This window comes from Thunnus thynnus, chromosome 21, assembly GCF_963924715.1.
Source record: "Thunnus thynnus chromosome 21, fThuThy2.1, whole genome shotgun sequence".
In the NCBI taxonomy this organism is placed as follows: Eukaryota; Metazoa; Chordata; class Actinopteri; order Scombriformes; family Scombridae; genus Thunnus; species Thunnus thynnus.
The window spans coordinates 2,561,758-2,579,599 of NC_089537.1; the positions used below are offsets into that span (position 1 = coordinate 2,561,758).

The 17,842-nt window shown below is 37.3% G+C and overlaps 1 protein-coding gene across 1 annotated transcript in view; it reads left to right on the top strand.

Moving 5' to 3' along the window:
* Window positions 1–17,842, top strand: part of LOC137172973 (sodium channel protein type 3 subunit alpha-like) — a 243,866-nt gene that overhangs the window by 69,364 nt on the left and 156,660 nt on the right. The window contains exons 5-7 of the mRNA XM_067577634.1: window positions 1,354–1,444; window positions 4,059–4,187; window positions 15,529–15,620. Coding sequence (XP_067433735.1) covers window positions 1,354–1,444; window positions 4,059–4,187; window positions 15,529–15,620 — 312 coding nt within the window. The remainder of the gene's footprint in view (window positions 1–1,353; window positions 1,445–4,058; window positions 4,188–15,528; window positions 15,621–17,842) is intronic.

The window sequence follows — 17,842 nt, forward strand, 5'->3', positions numbered from 1 at the left end:
TCCACAGAAGAGTACAATGAATGGACTGTTTCTCTATCTGGAACACATTGTCCTCTATGCTAAACTCCACCTACCTGCCACCTGACAAACTATGAAAACTATTTACAGATTTCAGGTTATTGCAGGTCAAATTTCTGACTCTTATGACAGTTTTAGTGATTTTTTTTATCTCATAAATAATAAATTTTCTTGCCAACAGTGCAGTATTGGGAGTGAACCTGTAGACAATCATATCTACTGAATATAGAAGGAAAAACAGACTACAGGCGGTGTATGAAATGGAAAATATCAACCTGTAGACTGAAATTGCAGAGAAAAACATTTGAAAAAATGAAATAAAATGAATTAAACTGGGAAATAAATGTTTGTTTAACAATATTCTGTAGGAATCCACTTTTTATTAATTCATCTTATGTTTATTTTTTTCCCAATTTCTTGTCAATTATGTTTTTGCAAACTTCTACAATTTAAAAAAGAAAACAATAAGTTAAAAAAGGGGTTTCTGTTTCTTGATTCAAGTCCTTGATTTGTTTTATTATATAGACGTATATTAACACAGCTGCACATGTGATCTACAGTAGGCTGGTACTGTATTTACATGTGTGACGGCTGAAACACCTGAAAAAATGTAGCTTTACCAGCTTTCCAGTAGAGGTGTGCAAATACAAATATGTTATTCAGCAAAGCACAAATAGTTGGGTTTTTTTTTTACAAATATTTGTTTCATACAAATATTTTAAAAATTATTTGTTTTCGGGAAGAAAAAAAAACATGTTAAATACCAGCGCACAGGTCGGTTACATCACTCAGTGTCTCTCCTCTGCTCCGCTGTGACGTCTATCAGCAGGTCTCAGTGAGGGGAGTCACATCCACCTGCTACATGACGCACATTTCCTAATTTGGACATCACTCCCGGAGTTGGGGGTGTTCCCCAGAAATAAAGCTGAACTACAGACACAAATGAAGCGCTCCCAAGGGAATACTTCATGAACACTTATTGTAACATTTTAATTTTCTAAAATTAAAAGCGTAATAAAAACAAAAACAGGATTTTTAAGCCTCTTTCCACTTTTATTCGAATACAAATACAAATAATTTTGCTGCCTCAACAAATACAAATACTGGGCTCTCTGCACATCCCTACTTACCAGCTTTCCAGTAATATTTTTTGTGTCTTACAGTGTTTTATAGTGTTGTATCTTACAACTGCAAAGGTTTGATCCCTCACTGGCTTCCCACCAGCAGGCCGGCAGTGAAAACAGTTAAAATGTCTTTATCGTCACGTACCTGCACTGTATAGATGTGTTGTTGCTACAGGTGTGTTTATGATGATCTTATTCCTTAACCTGCTCACATTATTCAGTTTATTCATCATGTGCACCATCCTGACCAACTGTTGCTTCATGGCCATGTCGGAGCCGGCGTACTGGGCCAAATACGTAGAGTAAGTACACCTGGAAACTGTCTGTCTGTCTGTGTTGTGTTTTTGTGTCTTTAACTCAGAAGAAAAAACACATTTTGGAGTCTAACTGCTGTTAAATGCAGCACTTTGAGTAAATGTCAGTACACTCACTGGTCTGCTGGGTTAATGCCCCGTAGTGGAGGTTGAAGACATTTGGAATAAACAGCTGGACTGGAATAAATCAATCACAGAAAATTGTTGAGCATTTTGCAGGCAATGGTAAAATCAAAAGGTGAACAAAGCAGTTTAACAATAAGAACCTTCAGCTCTCCAGTCGGCTAAACTTTTGGCCTCAAACTGTCAGTTAAAAAATGTAGTTTTGGACAGATTACAGCAGAGAGCTGATAGAAAAACTGTTACTTACATGCAGCAAAGGTCGGACGTGAACTGGGGACGTTTTAAACTCCAATGGGATGAGATTAACATAACAGAGGAAGGTGTGGGGGCGCTACGGAGATGAAGATTGAGACATGAAACTAATTTTAATGGAGACTGAAAATGGGTGTGAAGAGAGAGCAGCAGTACCTGTCTATAGCTTTGATGAGCTTTAATGGGTCTCGCTCTCTTTCTGTTGTCATATTGGTTCCCAGTAGGCCTCTATGTTGGTGTTAGCATGTTTTTCATCTGTCAGATTAGCCAAAACATTTTTTAGTAGAAGGATAAAACTCAGAGATCCACCTTAAAAAAAAAACAAGGATGTCGCTCCGGACGGGATTTAAATGACAGGAGGAGCAGCGAGTTCAGTGAAAAACAGTTGCTCAATGCAGCTGGAATTATTACTATTGAGTGAAAGATGAGTCACACAGGAGCTCTGGACCGGATTAAAATCCTGTTCAAATGGAGGAAACTCCAACCTCTGTTTCACTCGAGTCATCAAATGGCGCCAAAAAAGTTTCCAGCTAAGAATTTTCTTTGATGGTGATTCATAAAACTGCTGAGAGCAACTTTTACTGAACACAGTTTATCAAGTCAAATAAAATATTCACCAATAAACAAGAGTAGATAGATAGATTTTATAAACAAATATTTGAGATATTGCGTAATCTGTATCACGAAACTAAATTAAATATTGATTTGCTTTTGTTTGTTGTGTTTTCCGAACAAACAAATGTTCATATTTAAAGGGGTAATTCTACACTTAAAGCCAATTTTACTGGCTGTGAAATCAGTTTTTATTTAATTATTTATTCAGTTGTTTTTTTTTATTAATGAACAATCAAAAGAAAGATCTGCTGAGAGTTAATCAGTCCCAGTTTAGAGGAGTTGTACAAACCATCATCTCTGGTGTTACTGGATTGTTTAATTGGTTGTTGGTGAGCTCACTGGATTCTTATTAAAGGACCAGTCACCTCCCCCTTCCAAGCATGTAGGAGAACCTACGGTGGCCGTGAAACTCAGGAAAAACGCAAAAGTCCCTCTCTAGAGCCAGTGTTTGGTTTGTCTGTTCTGGGCTACTGTAGAAACATGGCGGGCTAATTAGATTAAAACATACTTATGAATATTATCTGTTCCACTAAATTCTACACACTGCTCCTTTAATACGCCTGCAACAGTGACGCAGTGAGACTTAAAGATGAATATTTCATAGAAAAGTTGTTCCCAATGAAAATTAGGAGCATTTAAAACAAAAAACTCCTTCACTTTCCCCCAAAGACGCTGCCAATAACCAACGTTTACTCCATATCTTGTGCTCCTGGTCTTGAAGACTCTAAGACTTTAATGGTTTTAGTTTATATTGAGCTCATTTGTAGTCAAGTTGTTGTTTTTTTCAAAAAATCAAACTGCACACAGAAAACTGAGGGACAGGTCGTATTATTCCATCATAGCAGTACTGTAAGGCTTCTTTTATGATCCATCGATTGTTGAGTATATAAAATGTCAGAAGATGATGTTGACCATTATTCCCTGAAGCCAGTGAACATGTTCAGATGTCTTTATTTGTCTGATCAACAGTCAGAAACAGAGATGTTTATGATGGAAAACTGAAAAACCAGCAAATATTCACACGTTAGAAGCTGCTGACAGAGAATTTCTGACATTTTTGCTTAAAAAAAATGACTTAAATAGTTGTAGATGAATTTCAATCAGTAAATCGTCTAATCATTTCATATCTAGAGGACTTCCATGTGTAGTGGAGGTCAACAAGGGCCTGAAAACAAACTGTTGCCCCCCCCCCCGGGACCACAGAGGAGGTTAATCCAGCCCTGCCAGTAACTGATAGAACATGTTGAACTGAACCTTTAACATCTTTCATCTTTGGCTTCCAGCTGCTCAAACTTCTTTCTGAGGACAAAATAAATAAGTGAAGGATGTTTTGCTGAGAGTCGAGGCTGTTTATATGAATATTCATCCTCTCCTCCTCTTCCTCTCTTTTCTTTATTCATCCGTTCCTTCTTCCTGTATCCTTACTTGCCCTTCTTCACCTGACCCTCCTCTTCCTTCTTTCCATCTTTCTGTTTTTGCTTTACATTTCATCCCTCTTGTCTTCCTTCATCCTTCCTCCCTTCCTCTCTCTAACATTTCTCTCTCTCTCTTCTTCTTCCCTCCATGTCCTGACTTTCTCTTCTTCTTCCTCCTCTTCCTCCCTCTCTCTCAGGTACACCTTCACAGGTATCTACACGTTCGAGTCTCTCATAAAGATCTTGGCGAGGGGTTTCTGTGTGGGACCCTTCACCTTCCTGAGGGACCCCTGGAACTGGCTCGACTTCAGTGTCATCGTCATGGCGTGAGTGAAACACACACAGTATTCACACATTTCAACGCCTGTTTCCAATAAACATCCAAACATATAATAACTCTTCCCCAAACATGCTGATCTCCATGAACGGCAGCAGTTTGCGTAGCAGAGATGAACTTTTACCTGCAGTTAGCGGTTGTGCTGCGATTAAAGATGGAGGACAGATTTATAAGACGTTCGTTAACTCTGAGAAACACGCAATTAAAGAGTCATTACACTCAAAAATAAATCTGAACCCATTTTATTCCATATTAGAAGATGAAAACATGTAATAGCAGACAAAAAACAAACAAACAAACAAACAAACAAAAAATTACACTGTTCATGTTTCTAGTTTAATCAGCTGTTACATTGTGGAGGGAAATACGTGATAATCATTTTATAGATGGTTTTTAGCTAAGATAAATTATTCTTAGGTAAAGGAAAAGACCTTTATGTTTTTTCTTTTCCTCTTATTTTGCATGTTTTATTGTTGTTTCCTTCCAGGATAATAAAGTTCATCAAGACCTAAATGAATCTAAAAGTTATATTTTATCTAAAACCAAGTAAACAAAGTATTCTCTTTTTCTCAAAGAGTTTCTTTTAGCGTCACTTCCACCAAACCAGTTGAAGAAAAACTTGATAATAAATCCTTCTGATAATAAATCCTTATAATAATAAATCCTTATAATAATAAATCCATATGATAATAAATCCTTATAATAATAAATCCATATAATAATAAATCCTTATAATAAAAATCCATATGATAATAAATCCTTATAATAATAAATCCTTATGATAATAAATCCTTATAATAAAAATCCTTATAATAATAAATCCTTATAATAATAAATCCTTATGATAATAAATCCTTATAATAAAAATCCTTATAATAATAAATCCTTATAATAATAAATCCTTATAATAATAAATCCTTATAATAATAAATCCTTATGATAATAAATCCGTCAGATTTACAACAGAGGATCATTAAAGAACTATAAACATATTTTCTATAATCCTTCACAGTTTACAGTAACATATGTACATATAAACTTTTCACCTACAGCAACATTATTATAGTAAAATACTGTAAATATACATAAGTAAATCATCATATTGACACCAAACTGGAAACATTTGCTGGGCAACATATCATCTTTCAGACTGAACCACCAGTTTGTCACTAACATGTTGTTTGAGTCTCTGCAGTGATTTAACCACAACATTCATATTTTCGCCTGCAGGCCTTTTGAAAAAAATTATCATCACTCATAAAAGTTCAGTATAATTCTGCTGATAAGTTTTTCTTTCTCAGACTCCCCGCTAGAATCCTGCTCCGAGCAAAGCGGCACAAACAGCACAAGCTTCATTTTTCCTGCTGTGAGTCTGTTCTGACTCACATTTCTTCCACACTGACTGCACAGTGCAACGTTTTCAATCAATGCAACCGTGATGACCGAACGCTTTAACAGCGAGTGTGATGTCACTTATAATGATGCATCTAAAGTCCAACTTATATCAAAATAAGTCTGAACGCTGCAAATTCTCTCATAAAAGTCTGTATTTTAAATAATGACCGGCTGCTTTCAGTTTCTCTGTTGAAAAGCAGAACTTTTCTACAGACTTTAAATAATTGTCAGGTCCAAAAAAACAAGAGAAAAGACAAAATAAATAAATAGAAAGTAAAACACTCTTAATACACTCTTAAAAAAGGGAAGATCTGGATGTCCTCTTTAAAAAAAATATATAGAAACTGTTGCAGAATAACAGATGAAACATGAATCTGCACAGATTTTACAATACAAAGACATAAAAATAGAAATTAAAAGGAGTAAAATAAAATAGAGAATAAAGTAAAGTAAACTAGAATAAAAGTTGAGGAAATGTCCCAAAAAACATCTGAGTGAAAGTTTCCATTTCACTGATTTAAAGCATCTTTGACGTCACGCTATAATTAATGCTTCCTTTCAATGTTTCACATTAAAAGCTTAGCAGAGTGATTATGCTTTTTTTTTTCAATCACCGGGAGGCTTTTAATGTGAAAAACTGTGTTCTCTGCAAAGTAGAAGTGACGGGAATTAATCAGCGAGTGAGTTGAAAAGAGACGCTGAGAGCAGCAGCGGTGTGGGGAGGGGTGAGGGGAAGGGGGGGGACGGCGGCGGCGTGTCACGACTCCGTTGTTGTGTTGATGGGATTACTGCTGCTTGTCTCTAATACTGAACGCACGTCTCTCTCTGAGGCTCACGACATAAAACTGTTTTAACATTGATGCAGCTAAGCAGAAGTGTGTTTGTGAACTTCAGACACATTTGCACAGTAAGGTAAAAAACTCTCTGAACTACAGAGCGTCCGACCGGAGGAACACAAACTTCAGGCTGCAGCATCACAGACTGTATGATGAATCAACTTAAACCTGCAGTGCAGAACTTTTACATATAAACGAACGTCTGTTACAATAAAACCACAGACAAACCAGTTCACACAATGCTGATTAAGCCTATTTTAATGGTGCAACTTGATTTTAGTAGTTTGAAGCCAGTTTACTAAGAACTTAAGAAGGTTTTGACTTGATGGATTGATGATCAGCTGATGCAACTCTGCAGGTTTCAAGACGTCAGTTGAACATTTCAACTGAAGTTAATAAAAGCTGAAGTTGTGAGTTTTAACAGGACAGTTTTGTTGTGTAATCAAAGCACTGACAGAAGTGTCAGGACATGTTTTACTGACCTCAGTAGGAATAAAACCCTGAACCCCGGCAGTGTTAATGCCTTGCTCTGCTCTGTCCTGAGTGGTGGGTTCGGGGGTTTGCGGTGGTTTGTTTCTCCTCAGAGGCTGTTTGCAGATCTTTTGATGCTTTTCTAAACCAACCTTCTTCTTCTGTCTAAGCTGAGGTCACCTCAACTATAATAACCTGCTTTGATAAAAACGTTTTGTTGCAGCTGAAGAAGAAGAAGTTATCGCTCAACGAAATTCATCTGTTTTTGTTTCAAATCATTAGCGCCACTGAAATATTAACCGTTCATTCTGTGGATACAAATGAAGGTTCGGCGCTTTGACACCTAATGTAATTATGGAGAGTCGGACGTCTGTGATTTGTCTCTTTGCCCTCTTTGTGATCTTCATGCAGCTGTAGTAGAGATGCAGTGTTTTTCAGTAGCTATCATTTAAATACTGGATGTCGGACTGTCCTTGAACGCACCACAAAGGAGAATTTTAGTTTCTGCTGATTTACCACAAACACTATAAAATAACTTTGTAGTGAATTATGAAATGGATGAACCGTCTCACTCTCTCTTTAGCAGTTACAAGTTACAAGCAGTAACAAGTTGATAAAAACAGCATCATTTGGAAAACAGTCTAAAGGAAATAACCTGTAAAACCACCAGAATGAACCTTTAATGACTCACTGTGATGCAACATGTTGCTGCTGTCCTCAGAAAAACTCACAATTAAATTAAATTAACTGGTAACAGCTAATGAGGATCCAGATAAATAGATAAATAAACTTGTCTTACAGCCCCTTATGAGCTTATAATATATATTTATGAGTCTCCTTCTATTTTCTAGATGTAAAGTGTGAAATATAAGCGAACTGAGCCGAATATCTACAAAAAAATTTGTGTCAGTTCAGTTCAAAAAATGAGAAGCTCGACATAAAAATAGCATAAAACAGCAAATATGGTAACAAGAATAATACTGTGCATAAAAAAAAAAAACAAAAGGTCTAAAGTGGCACAAGTGAATAATTTACAGTCTGGATGATACACCAGACAAATGAGATGACTTTACTGTCTTTTTGTCGAAAGAAAAGTGAAAAGTGCTTTTCTCAGTGACACCCCTGCATTTTCCAAATTACAGGTTTGAGAAGCTCAAGGCTCCTTAAACTCACTCAGCACATAAATAACTGTCAAACCGCCAATTTTAAGCCAGAAAAAAGACACAGAAACTGCAAATCTGAGTCCCCCCTTTTTTCCCCCCCGAACGCCGTCACCGACGCCCACTCTGCCGCCGGCGACCTGTCGTTTTGTTTCAGAGAGAGAAAGAGCGTGACCTATCCACTTCAGTAATTGACTGACTGATGGAAAATCGCTGTGCTTTGGTTTGGTTAGCGATCAGGCGGCGATCAATCAGAGAGCTGAGGAGTGGGAGGCGTGCGGCGAGGGACGCCGGCGGGAAGATAAATGATCAGAATGAACCGATAGGATCAATAGTTGACCCCTGAGGCTCGGCTCGGAGGTTACCTCACGCCGTAATGAAGCGGTGTCACCTCTGCCGTAGTCGCCTGGTAAATTGAAACGTCTTGATGAAGGTGCCCTCGGATGGTGTCTGCTGAGTTACATAATCCGACCCCGTCGACCCGCCGCCGAACCCTCGGAGGGAGAAATGGCTTCACTTAAAGGACAAATGCACCATTAAAACACTTAAAGTGAACATCTGCTGGTGATGGACTTTACATTTTGTCTGATTCAAGAGTCGGTTTCCTCTTCCTGTGAATAACTGGACAAAGATCCAGATGTTTCCAGCAGCTGCCTGTTGCTTAGGAATAATGTTTTTATATCATTTATCGGCTTTTTGGATAAAACTGAACTGCTGTCTGGTTTATATTCCTGTCCTGGATGTGTGACGTCAATCAAATCAATCAAAATTTTCCATAATCTCGACCACATGAGTTAAAATAACCAAAAAGCATTAATCTTACTTAAAGTCCTGGTTGATTTATTTAATACTACAGCAAACATTTCCTCTGTATCAGTTTACAGCAACAAACTGATGTCGTTTTAGTAAAGGAGTCAGTCAATAATAAAATGAAATAAAATAGTTTTCTTCACAACAGCAGTGGAAGCAGCTTTGCTTTTAATATCAGCCCAGTTTAACTCTCCAGAAACCAGTTTATAAACCCAGAAGTACACAGAAGAAAACCTTTCCAGCTTAACAAAAAGATTTTTTATAAATCTTTCTCTCCAATTCTGGCCCTCAATTACAAATAATTACCCATAATTACTCATTTATGCATCTTGCTTTTAGCACATTTTGTTGGTTAATACCCTTAAATGACATAATTAACATCTTCAAAGTAGGAATTAGTGTCGTTGAATTACTAGATTCTGACCCTATTTTGTTGTGGTCTGCTTAGATTTAATCCAGGTTTATGTCACAACATGAGATTTGAGCTTTTAAAAGACAACATCATATTATTTCTAACTTCCTTTAAACATACAGTACGTAGACGATACTGCAGATTTTGCAGATTTTGCAGAGATGAATGTATGAAATTGAAGTGATCTGCAGTGAATGTGGAGACAATACAGACAAATGAACAAAGATAATTATTTGAGGGACTGAATGAAGTAATTGAAGGACACATTATCCACTTCAGGAGCAAAATTAAGGAATATGAGATTATTACTAAACTGAGTGAACGAATAAGTACATCGAGAATGGAAACGACTGATTTAACATTTATTTAAAACAACTTTAAAACAAGAAGCGTGATGACAGATTTCTCTCAAATACATTATTACATTTCTACAAATGACCTCAAAACTAGCAATGATATTTTAAAATTTTAAAAATGGGAGCTTCATGAACTCTGAGCCGTTTCTGAAGGCATTCTGGGAAACGTAGTGAGTCACCGACAGTAGACGAGGCAGATTCAGGGAACACGGACGCCCTGAAAAAGTAAACGCCAGCACACAGTTTTTCACTCGTAAATCCCTCCATCTGTTCTCGTATCATTCAGTGACAAAGTGTTGATCTCTTGTTTGGCTTTAGAGTGACACACACACACACACACACACACACACACACACACACACACACACACACACTTTGTCAGTTGGTGTGTGTCCTTGAACCGAGGGCCGTCCTGCGGTCAGATGGATCTTTAGCAGGACAGGGACACATAAGTCACCTCTGAACACACACACACACACACCAAGGATGGAGAACATGTTAAGTGAATGTGTGGTCACACACACACACACACACACACACACACACACACAAAATGCACCCATGATTGTTCATGTATGGACACACACATCCTTTACATCTACCAACACACACGCCGCCCCTGACACATCACCCCTCTGTGCCCGGGCTTTATTAAAACCAGAGTGATGGTCGGTAAATAGACACACCCCTTCTGACACACACACACACACACACACACACACACACACACACACTAAATGTCTGATTGATGCTCTCCTCCCCTCCCAACGAGTCAGGATTCCCATGGTAACAGAGTCCATCAACCTCCCCTCCTCAAGCATCACACACACACACACACACACACACACACACACACACACACACACACACACACACACTCGGTCCGCCCCTGTGTTACTGATATTGCGGGTGTAATGACATGTTAATGTCTGCCATCGCCAGACCAGCAGCACCAGACTCCACATCAGACATTTTCACAGCATTTAAGACATTTTTACATCTATTTAGCATCAATAAATGAATCAATATATTAACTGATAATCAGGATTATTACGGTAACAAATTAAGACCCTCACTGGGAAGGCTATCAGCTTCTATCAGCCTCTAATCTTCATTTCCTAATGTGAGCCAGTGACTCAGATTTGGAAGGAAATCTGCTGTTTTTTGGCTTCTAAAACTGTAAATGCTGCAAATATTATCATATAAAGTCAACACAAAGACATCAGTGAACACAGATGAGCCTGTTGTTTATCTGGAGGTAACATGTTTGATAAATCATTCCTTCAAAATAAGACGTTTTATTACAGGAAATAATATAATTTGTTCACTCAGTGTTGCAACAGTTTTGTTTCCTCATTTTAGTGATTAATACGTTCAGATTACCATAATCGTTGCCTCAAGTTAGTATTTTGTGCTCTTTAATTGCAGCACAAAACAGATAGATGGCGCTGTTTCAAAGGCTGAACACGAACAAATTTTAGAAACAGTGCTAATATATTTACAGTGAATGCAAAGACGGACAGCAAACACAAAATTCACCCTTGAAAATATTTCAACTTTAGCGAAAAATTAAACTTCATGAGTCCGATAGAAAAAGAGGAGAAAAACTATAAATTTACATGCGTGACGATGCTGAGCTGCAGTTATCAACCCTGTCAATCAATCAAACTTTATTGATATATCACCTTTGGTTCAGGTCAGAGTGCCTCACAGATGTAAACAAATGTAAACAGTAAACGGACTTCAAAATCAATACAAAAGTCAAATTTATACAAAAAAAAGTCACTTTGCGTTCAGACTAAAACAGAGTTTCATGGAAAGACTGAAAGAGAATTTTTTTCTATATGAATAAGTGACCCAAATATAATTTCTGCCACTCCAACACTTGAGAGGATTTCTGGGAAATAGCCACCAAATATTTAGAAATTATGATGCGTGATGTTGCTCAGTCAGTCACGGTTAATATAACCTTCATCTCTCATATTGTTTATAGCCTAATAAAACCAGAACTAATAAAACAGGCAATAATTAAACACATTTCACACACACAATTCTCAACCTTTGACCTGTAAAAACAAAGTCATCTGACCAAACACTGACTGCAGACTGATGAAATATTTAGATTAAGATCTTTTGTTTTCTTCTCCTATAGAAGCCTGGAAGCCGGAAATGAGAAACAGTTTTTATCATATATCATATAATCATCTTTTAAACTGTTTATGTCACCTTAAAACAGATGAGAAGGCATGAAACCTCATCTAGAAATGTCATTTTTGCAAAATAAATGATGATGATGTTAAACCTGTATGTGGAGAGAAAGGTGGGGAAACTGCACACTTCTATTTAAAACCAAATAACAAAAGACAAAAAGGTGATTGACTGATGGAAACATAGAAAACAAACAGTATAAATGTAAAAAATTCTAAATATTACTTAGCAGGACTGCTGCTTCTGTGTCTGTGCTGGTTCTTTCTTCTGGCCCTCCTCCTCCTCCTCCTCCATCCCCCTCATCCTCCCGCCTCCACTGTAATTCAATCAGCCTGCCAGTCAACGGTGGTGAAATATGAGCCGTAATGGAGGGCTGTTAGCAGCCCGGGATCAGATGACTCCATCTAACCAGGGGCCCAAAATGGCCGCCGTCGCCAGCCGGTGTTCTGTCGGCCGGACTGTGGCCTTGTAGCGGTCGTGTACTTCTTCTTCTTCTTCTCTTGTGATGAATGAGGCACAAACCGTCATTTTTGGCTCCAAGCAGCTGTTTATTCTGGTAACAACAGGATGATATTATGTCTCCTACAGCCAACTTTATATTAACAAACTCCAGAATTCATTATTAACAAGTCTAACAAACATTAATAGTAAATTACATAATATTACAACATGGAAGTGACTAAAATAAATTAGATTTACAGTAATTACAGCAAGTAATGGAAAGTGGAATCATTAACTCTGCAAATCTGTTCACATTTTACCTCTCAACACTCTGTATTTGCTTAAATTATTGAAACATGAACATGAGTTTTCATTTCCAAACATTTTTAGTATTTATTCTTTAGTGTTTCACCCAATTTATGAGAAATACAATTCATTTTCAGTGTTGCAGATCTTTATAGTTTCAGAGGAAAACACATTTCTAACTTGGTAATATCCTGATATGACAGATGTAAGAAAAAAAATCAATCTATTTATTACATATTCAAAACAATTGTAAATTCGACTGTAATAATGAAAAGGGTGTAATTTATACTGTATAATAAGTATTGCTGTGTGGAATATTGAAACATTAAATATTTGTTTGATCTGCACTAAAACATGTAAATTATGCATTTTTAACGCATAATATAATCAGACATTTGCAATTTAAAAGAATTGTAACCAAAATATGTAATGAGCAGGACAGTTTTACAGTGTAAATATAAGTTTGTCAGCACTGTTTGTGGTGGTGTTTCCCAACCTTGAACACTACAGTACAATATGTGTAACAAAACAATCTAAATTTGTAGGTCTTCATATTAGAATAGAAGAATTTTTAAACTACATCTCACTGACTTTGTGTGAATTACTTTACACATATTTTTGGCATTTCTGTTGAGTAATTGATTATTTCTCGTAGGATATGACAAGCTGAAGTCGAGCACGATATCGAACATGTCTTTGTTCTGGCTCTAGTCGATCCTTCGTTATGGCTGACAATAAATTCACAATATATCAAATATTCAGCATTCATCATCACAATATGAAATTCTAACATAGAGTTACAGATCATGGTGTTCATAGGAGACCATAGTGAAAAAGACAAACTTGCATTTGATTTTTCTCTGAATCTTTTGGGTTTTTTTCTTAATACCTTTATTTTTTTTCCTTTCCAGATCTGTAAAGATACACTTCCTGATTGTATTGTAGCAGCAGCAACAGTGCTCACAGTTCTCTGTTCATGTTTTAAAACTCAACACGGTTCATAACTGTGGGGGCGCTTTTGAATTTTGTGCACTGTTGGCGTTCTAACAAATCAGGGAGGTACCTTTAAATCACCACAGTATTTTCTATTTTCAGACTTTGTTATGTTTGTCTTCTTTTGTTGTATGTTGAAAACCACCACACTGCCCCCTGCAGGCTGTTAACCGAGTTTATCAAAGTAGGGAACCTGCAGGCGCTGAGAACCTTTAGAGTGCTGAGAGCCCTGAAAACTATCTCAGTCATCCCAGGTAAGGCCTCACCACCACCAGGGGGCGACAAGGGAGAGAAAAAAAAAACAAAACACTCGTCATCGTAACGTCGTCGTAAACGTCCTCTCTTGTCCGTCCCATGTCTGCCGTGTCTTGCAGCACCAGCACCAGCCCCCCGCCACTTCCTACTTTCTGCCCAATCAGGGGTCACAGGTGTAATCACCTGGTCTGCATTAAAGAAACAGTAAAGAAGGAAAAGTAAGATGTCTAAACTGAACACATGATTGTTAACTGGAGATGTTTGATTTAGGATTGTAGTTGGGATACTTGCTATTGTTCTGGGTGCTATAAACTTATAAACTTACTTTTTCTATGTCAGTCCATGTTGCCACATCAGCACAGATTGTTTTAGGCTTTGGAGATGGAATAAAAACACTGTACACATGATCAGGCTGTTGGTCAATAAGCCATCTTCAATAGCTCAACTTTGTAGCTTAACTTTGCTAATTAGCTAATTGCAGTCTATTTGGATGATTAGCAAACAATGACCCTTACAAATGAACCAAACAGATTTTTTTTTAAAGTTTACCCATCAAAAGTTGCATAAAATGTGAAGGTAAGCAAATAATGTCAACTTCACTTAAGCTAAATGAGCCTTCAAAAGCGATTTTTCCTTCTCTACTAGCTAAACATTGGCTGCTAACAGCTACTGTTGGCGCAGTTTTACTGCATTAACACAATTTACCAAACAGTAGGCTAACAACTGTTTACCAACACTACAGGAATAGTGTTTAATACTTATACTATACATTTTGAACAAAGATAAAAATCAGTTTTTATGCTATAAACAACTATAGCTGCAGAATGTTCAGAGCTTTAGGCTAAAAAGCAGGCTAACTATGTTGCTAGCTAACAAGAACCCAGTCATATTACGGTTATAGATATGACAGAAAGATAGATATTGTTGAGAAATAGGTTTCAGGGGTTATATGTATTCACAGTTATACAGATAAGCCATTTTTATAGCAAAGCAAAGCCAACACTGCAGTGGCTCCAGCTTCTCAAATGTGAAGATTTGCTGGTTTTCTTAGACAATAAACTGAATACAGTTGAATACAAGAACTTTGAATAGGTCAACCTGTGCTCTGGGAAATAGTGATGGGCATTTTAAACTATTTTCAGACAATTTATAGAGCAAACAATTGCTTGATTAATGAAATGTACACCCTAGACATGAAGGATCTGTATTTTATATGGTTAAAATGATGAACAAATGTCACAAATTGTCTGATTGGCTGAAATAAAATAATCTTTAGTTGCAGTTTGAATTAAAACAACTCAAAAAATCCTTGCAAATCATGAAAACACCCGCAATATTAGCAAGTAAAAGAAAAGAAGTTAGTTTTGATGCTACTGCCGAGGTAGCCAGACGTTTGAAACTCTTACAAAAACTTACAAAATCTGAAGGTTTAAGTTGAGTTTGCCTCCAGTTAACGTCCATGTGACCAGCTCCGACCATCTGATTTCCCCTTTCTCAGTAGTCGAGTCTCTGGCTTGAACTTCCACTGTTGCCATCCGACCTGGCCCGTCTCTACTGTATCTCTCTGTCTCTCTCTACTACTCTCCATCTTTCTATCCCTCTGTGTCGGCTCGTTTTTTGTTCAGTGTGGTCATACCCTTCTGTGTGTGTCTGTTCTTGTGCTTCTCTGTCTCCCGGCTTGTTGCAGATATGTGACTGAGTTTGTGGACCTGGGTAATGTGTCAGCCTTAAGGACGTTCAGGGTGCTGCGAGCGCTCAAAACCATCTCTGTCATCCCAGGTGAGGACATGAACGCAGGGGAGTGTATATCAAACGCACCCCTCTTGGCCTGAGCCTGCTGGAAGCACTAAATCAGTGGCTGTGTTTGAAACCCTCATCCTGCATACTACCGTATAGAGTCTACTTTTGAACTTTACACTTTGATAAAGTACACACAGGTAGTATGCAGAAAGCACTGAAGTCTTCCTGATCTTATTCAATGTGAGTGGACATCAGAGGTTTAGCAAACAGCAGCTTTACACAGAACATCTCTGAGCTTCTCTATCTACCAGTTTCAAGATGTGAAAATGGTTCCAAATGCTTAAAAGAATTGTTCAACATTTTGGGAAATTAGCTTTTTTTTGCTTTCTTTCCGACAGTTAGAGGAGGAGATGAATATCAACAGTTTCATTGATTCACTGTGCTGCATCTCCAGCTATAGTGTGAGAAAATTAAACCAAAATTAGTGCTTGTTTCCATCCACTGACATTATGTGAATATTTACAGTTAGGTTGTTGAGTTTGTGGCGCTAATTCTCCAGTCGGAAGAAGAGACACAACCAGATGACGTCATTAAAAGAGCAGCAGTCAAAGCTCAAAGGAGGGTGAACCATGTGGAAATATAACACCTCTGTTTGCTTCATGTATTAATTTGAGGATAATTACAGTTTCCTCATCGCTCCATGGAGAGCTGATGTTTTTTGTCCCTTCAGTGGAAGCTTCAGTAACATTTAAGTCACATGCTTTATGTACGTCATGATGCATTCATTTCCTTTTATCCACCTCAGCCAAGCATAAAAACTTTTTCGTGATATTTGGGGATTTTTTTTTCAGATTTTCAGCATTTCCACTTAAGTTTTTTAATGCGTAAATTAAAAATATGAATACAAACAGGTGGATGGAAGAGTACCTTGTGAAGACTTAATGAAGCTGTCACACTGTCACTAGTTCCAACATCTAAACATGTAAAGAAATTAGATTCAAAGTGTTAATTAGTGAGCTTTAGAGGTGTTGGTAAGTGTGTTTTTGAAGTTTTTTTTTTTGACAAAACCAGGCTACTTAAGGTGCCCTGTGGAGTGTTTGACCTCTAGCAGCACTATGGAGCAATGTTTTTACGATTGGATCCACTTTTTGTTTGATCTCATGTACACAAGGACACATATTCACACTCCTGTCGGTGGTCTCACTCTGTTCCACTGATCTACAGGTGGTGGTAATGCACTTAAAAATGCAGTAATGTGCCAGCAAAGGCGGTGAAGAAGAAGGCTGCTAAGTTAGCCATTAAACATGGATGTAAACAATGCAAGTTTTTACATTTTTTCACACTTAGAAAGAAAGAAAATGTGTGTTTGTTTCCCAAAATGTTGGACTATTCCTTTAATTAAAGGCCTAATCTTATTGTGTTGACTGAAACTAACACACATAAGTAAAAGGTTTGCCTTAATTATGGGGGCAAGTTTAATCATTGAGATATAAGGACAGAAAACCTCTCAAGTGAGACAAAAATAAAGAAAATGTGCATGTATTTCTTAAAATGCTGGCTAGCCTCTGTATGTCTCCACTCTGCATGTTAGCACGTAACCACGGTATTAACATGTCTTAAACATGTTATAAAACATATGTCATGGTAATGGTCATGTTATAACACTGTCTAAATACATGTTATAACTGCAACCTAGTAGTATCAACATGTTGAAAGCATGTCATAACTGCAGCCATAACTAAACATAATCACACCAGTCATTCATTAGCTAACAGACGCCTCTGTCAACAAGCAGAAATGTTGATTCTATTTACCAACATGAGGATAAATTTTGGATGCAAATTGAAAACTGTAGTGTCTGTTTCTAATGAATGAACTAAAACAAAAAAAATGCTTTCAAGTGAATTTTAAAAAAGTATGACAAGAAACGTGTTGTTTCTTTGATTTGGTAAGATTTGGCCGAGGACAGTCAACTTGTCTGCACCCTTTGTGTTCTGACTGTTTGTTCCTGCTGTTTTTACCATACGTTGCTGTGTGTGTGTGTGTGTTGTGTTGTTATCTGAATGTTTCTTGGGGCGTTTGTGGACTGTTTTGCTTTATTTTCTTGGTGATGATGACAGTGACTTTTCCCACAGGGGCAACATTTTTAAGTTGCTGCTGATGAAAACCTTAAATTTCCAAGAAATGTAACAATTTAACATGAATGTTTTCAGTTGTATAGATCTCTTAAGGTTTTCACCCAACAGCACAGATATGTTTTA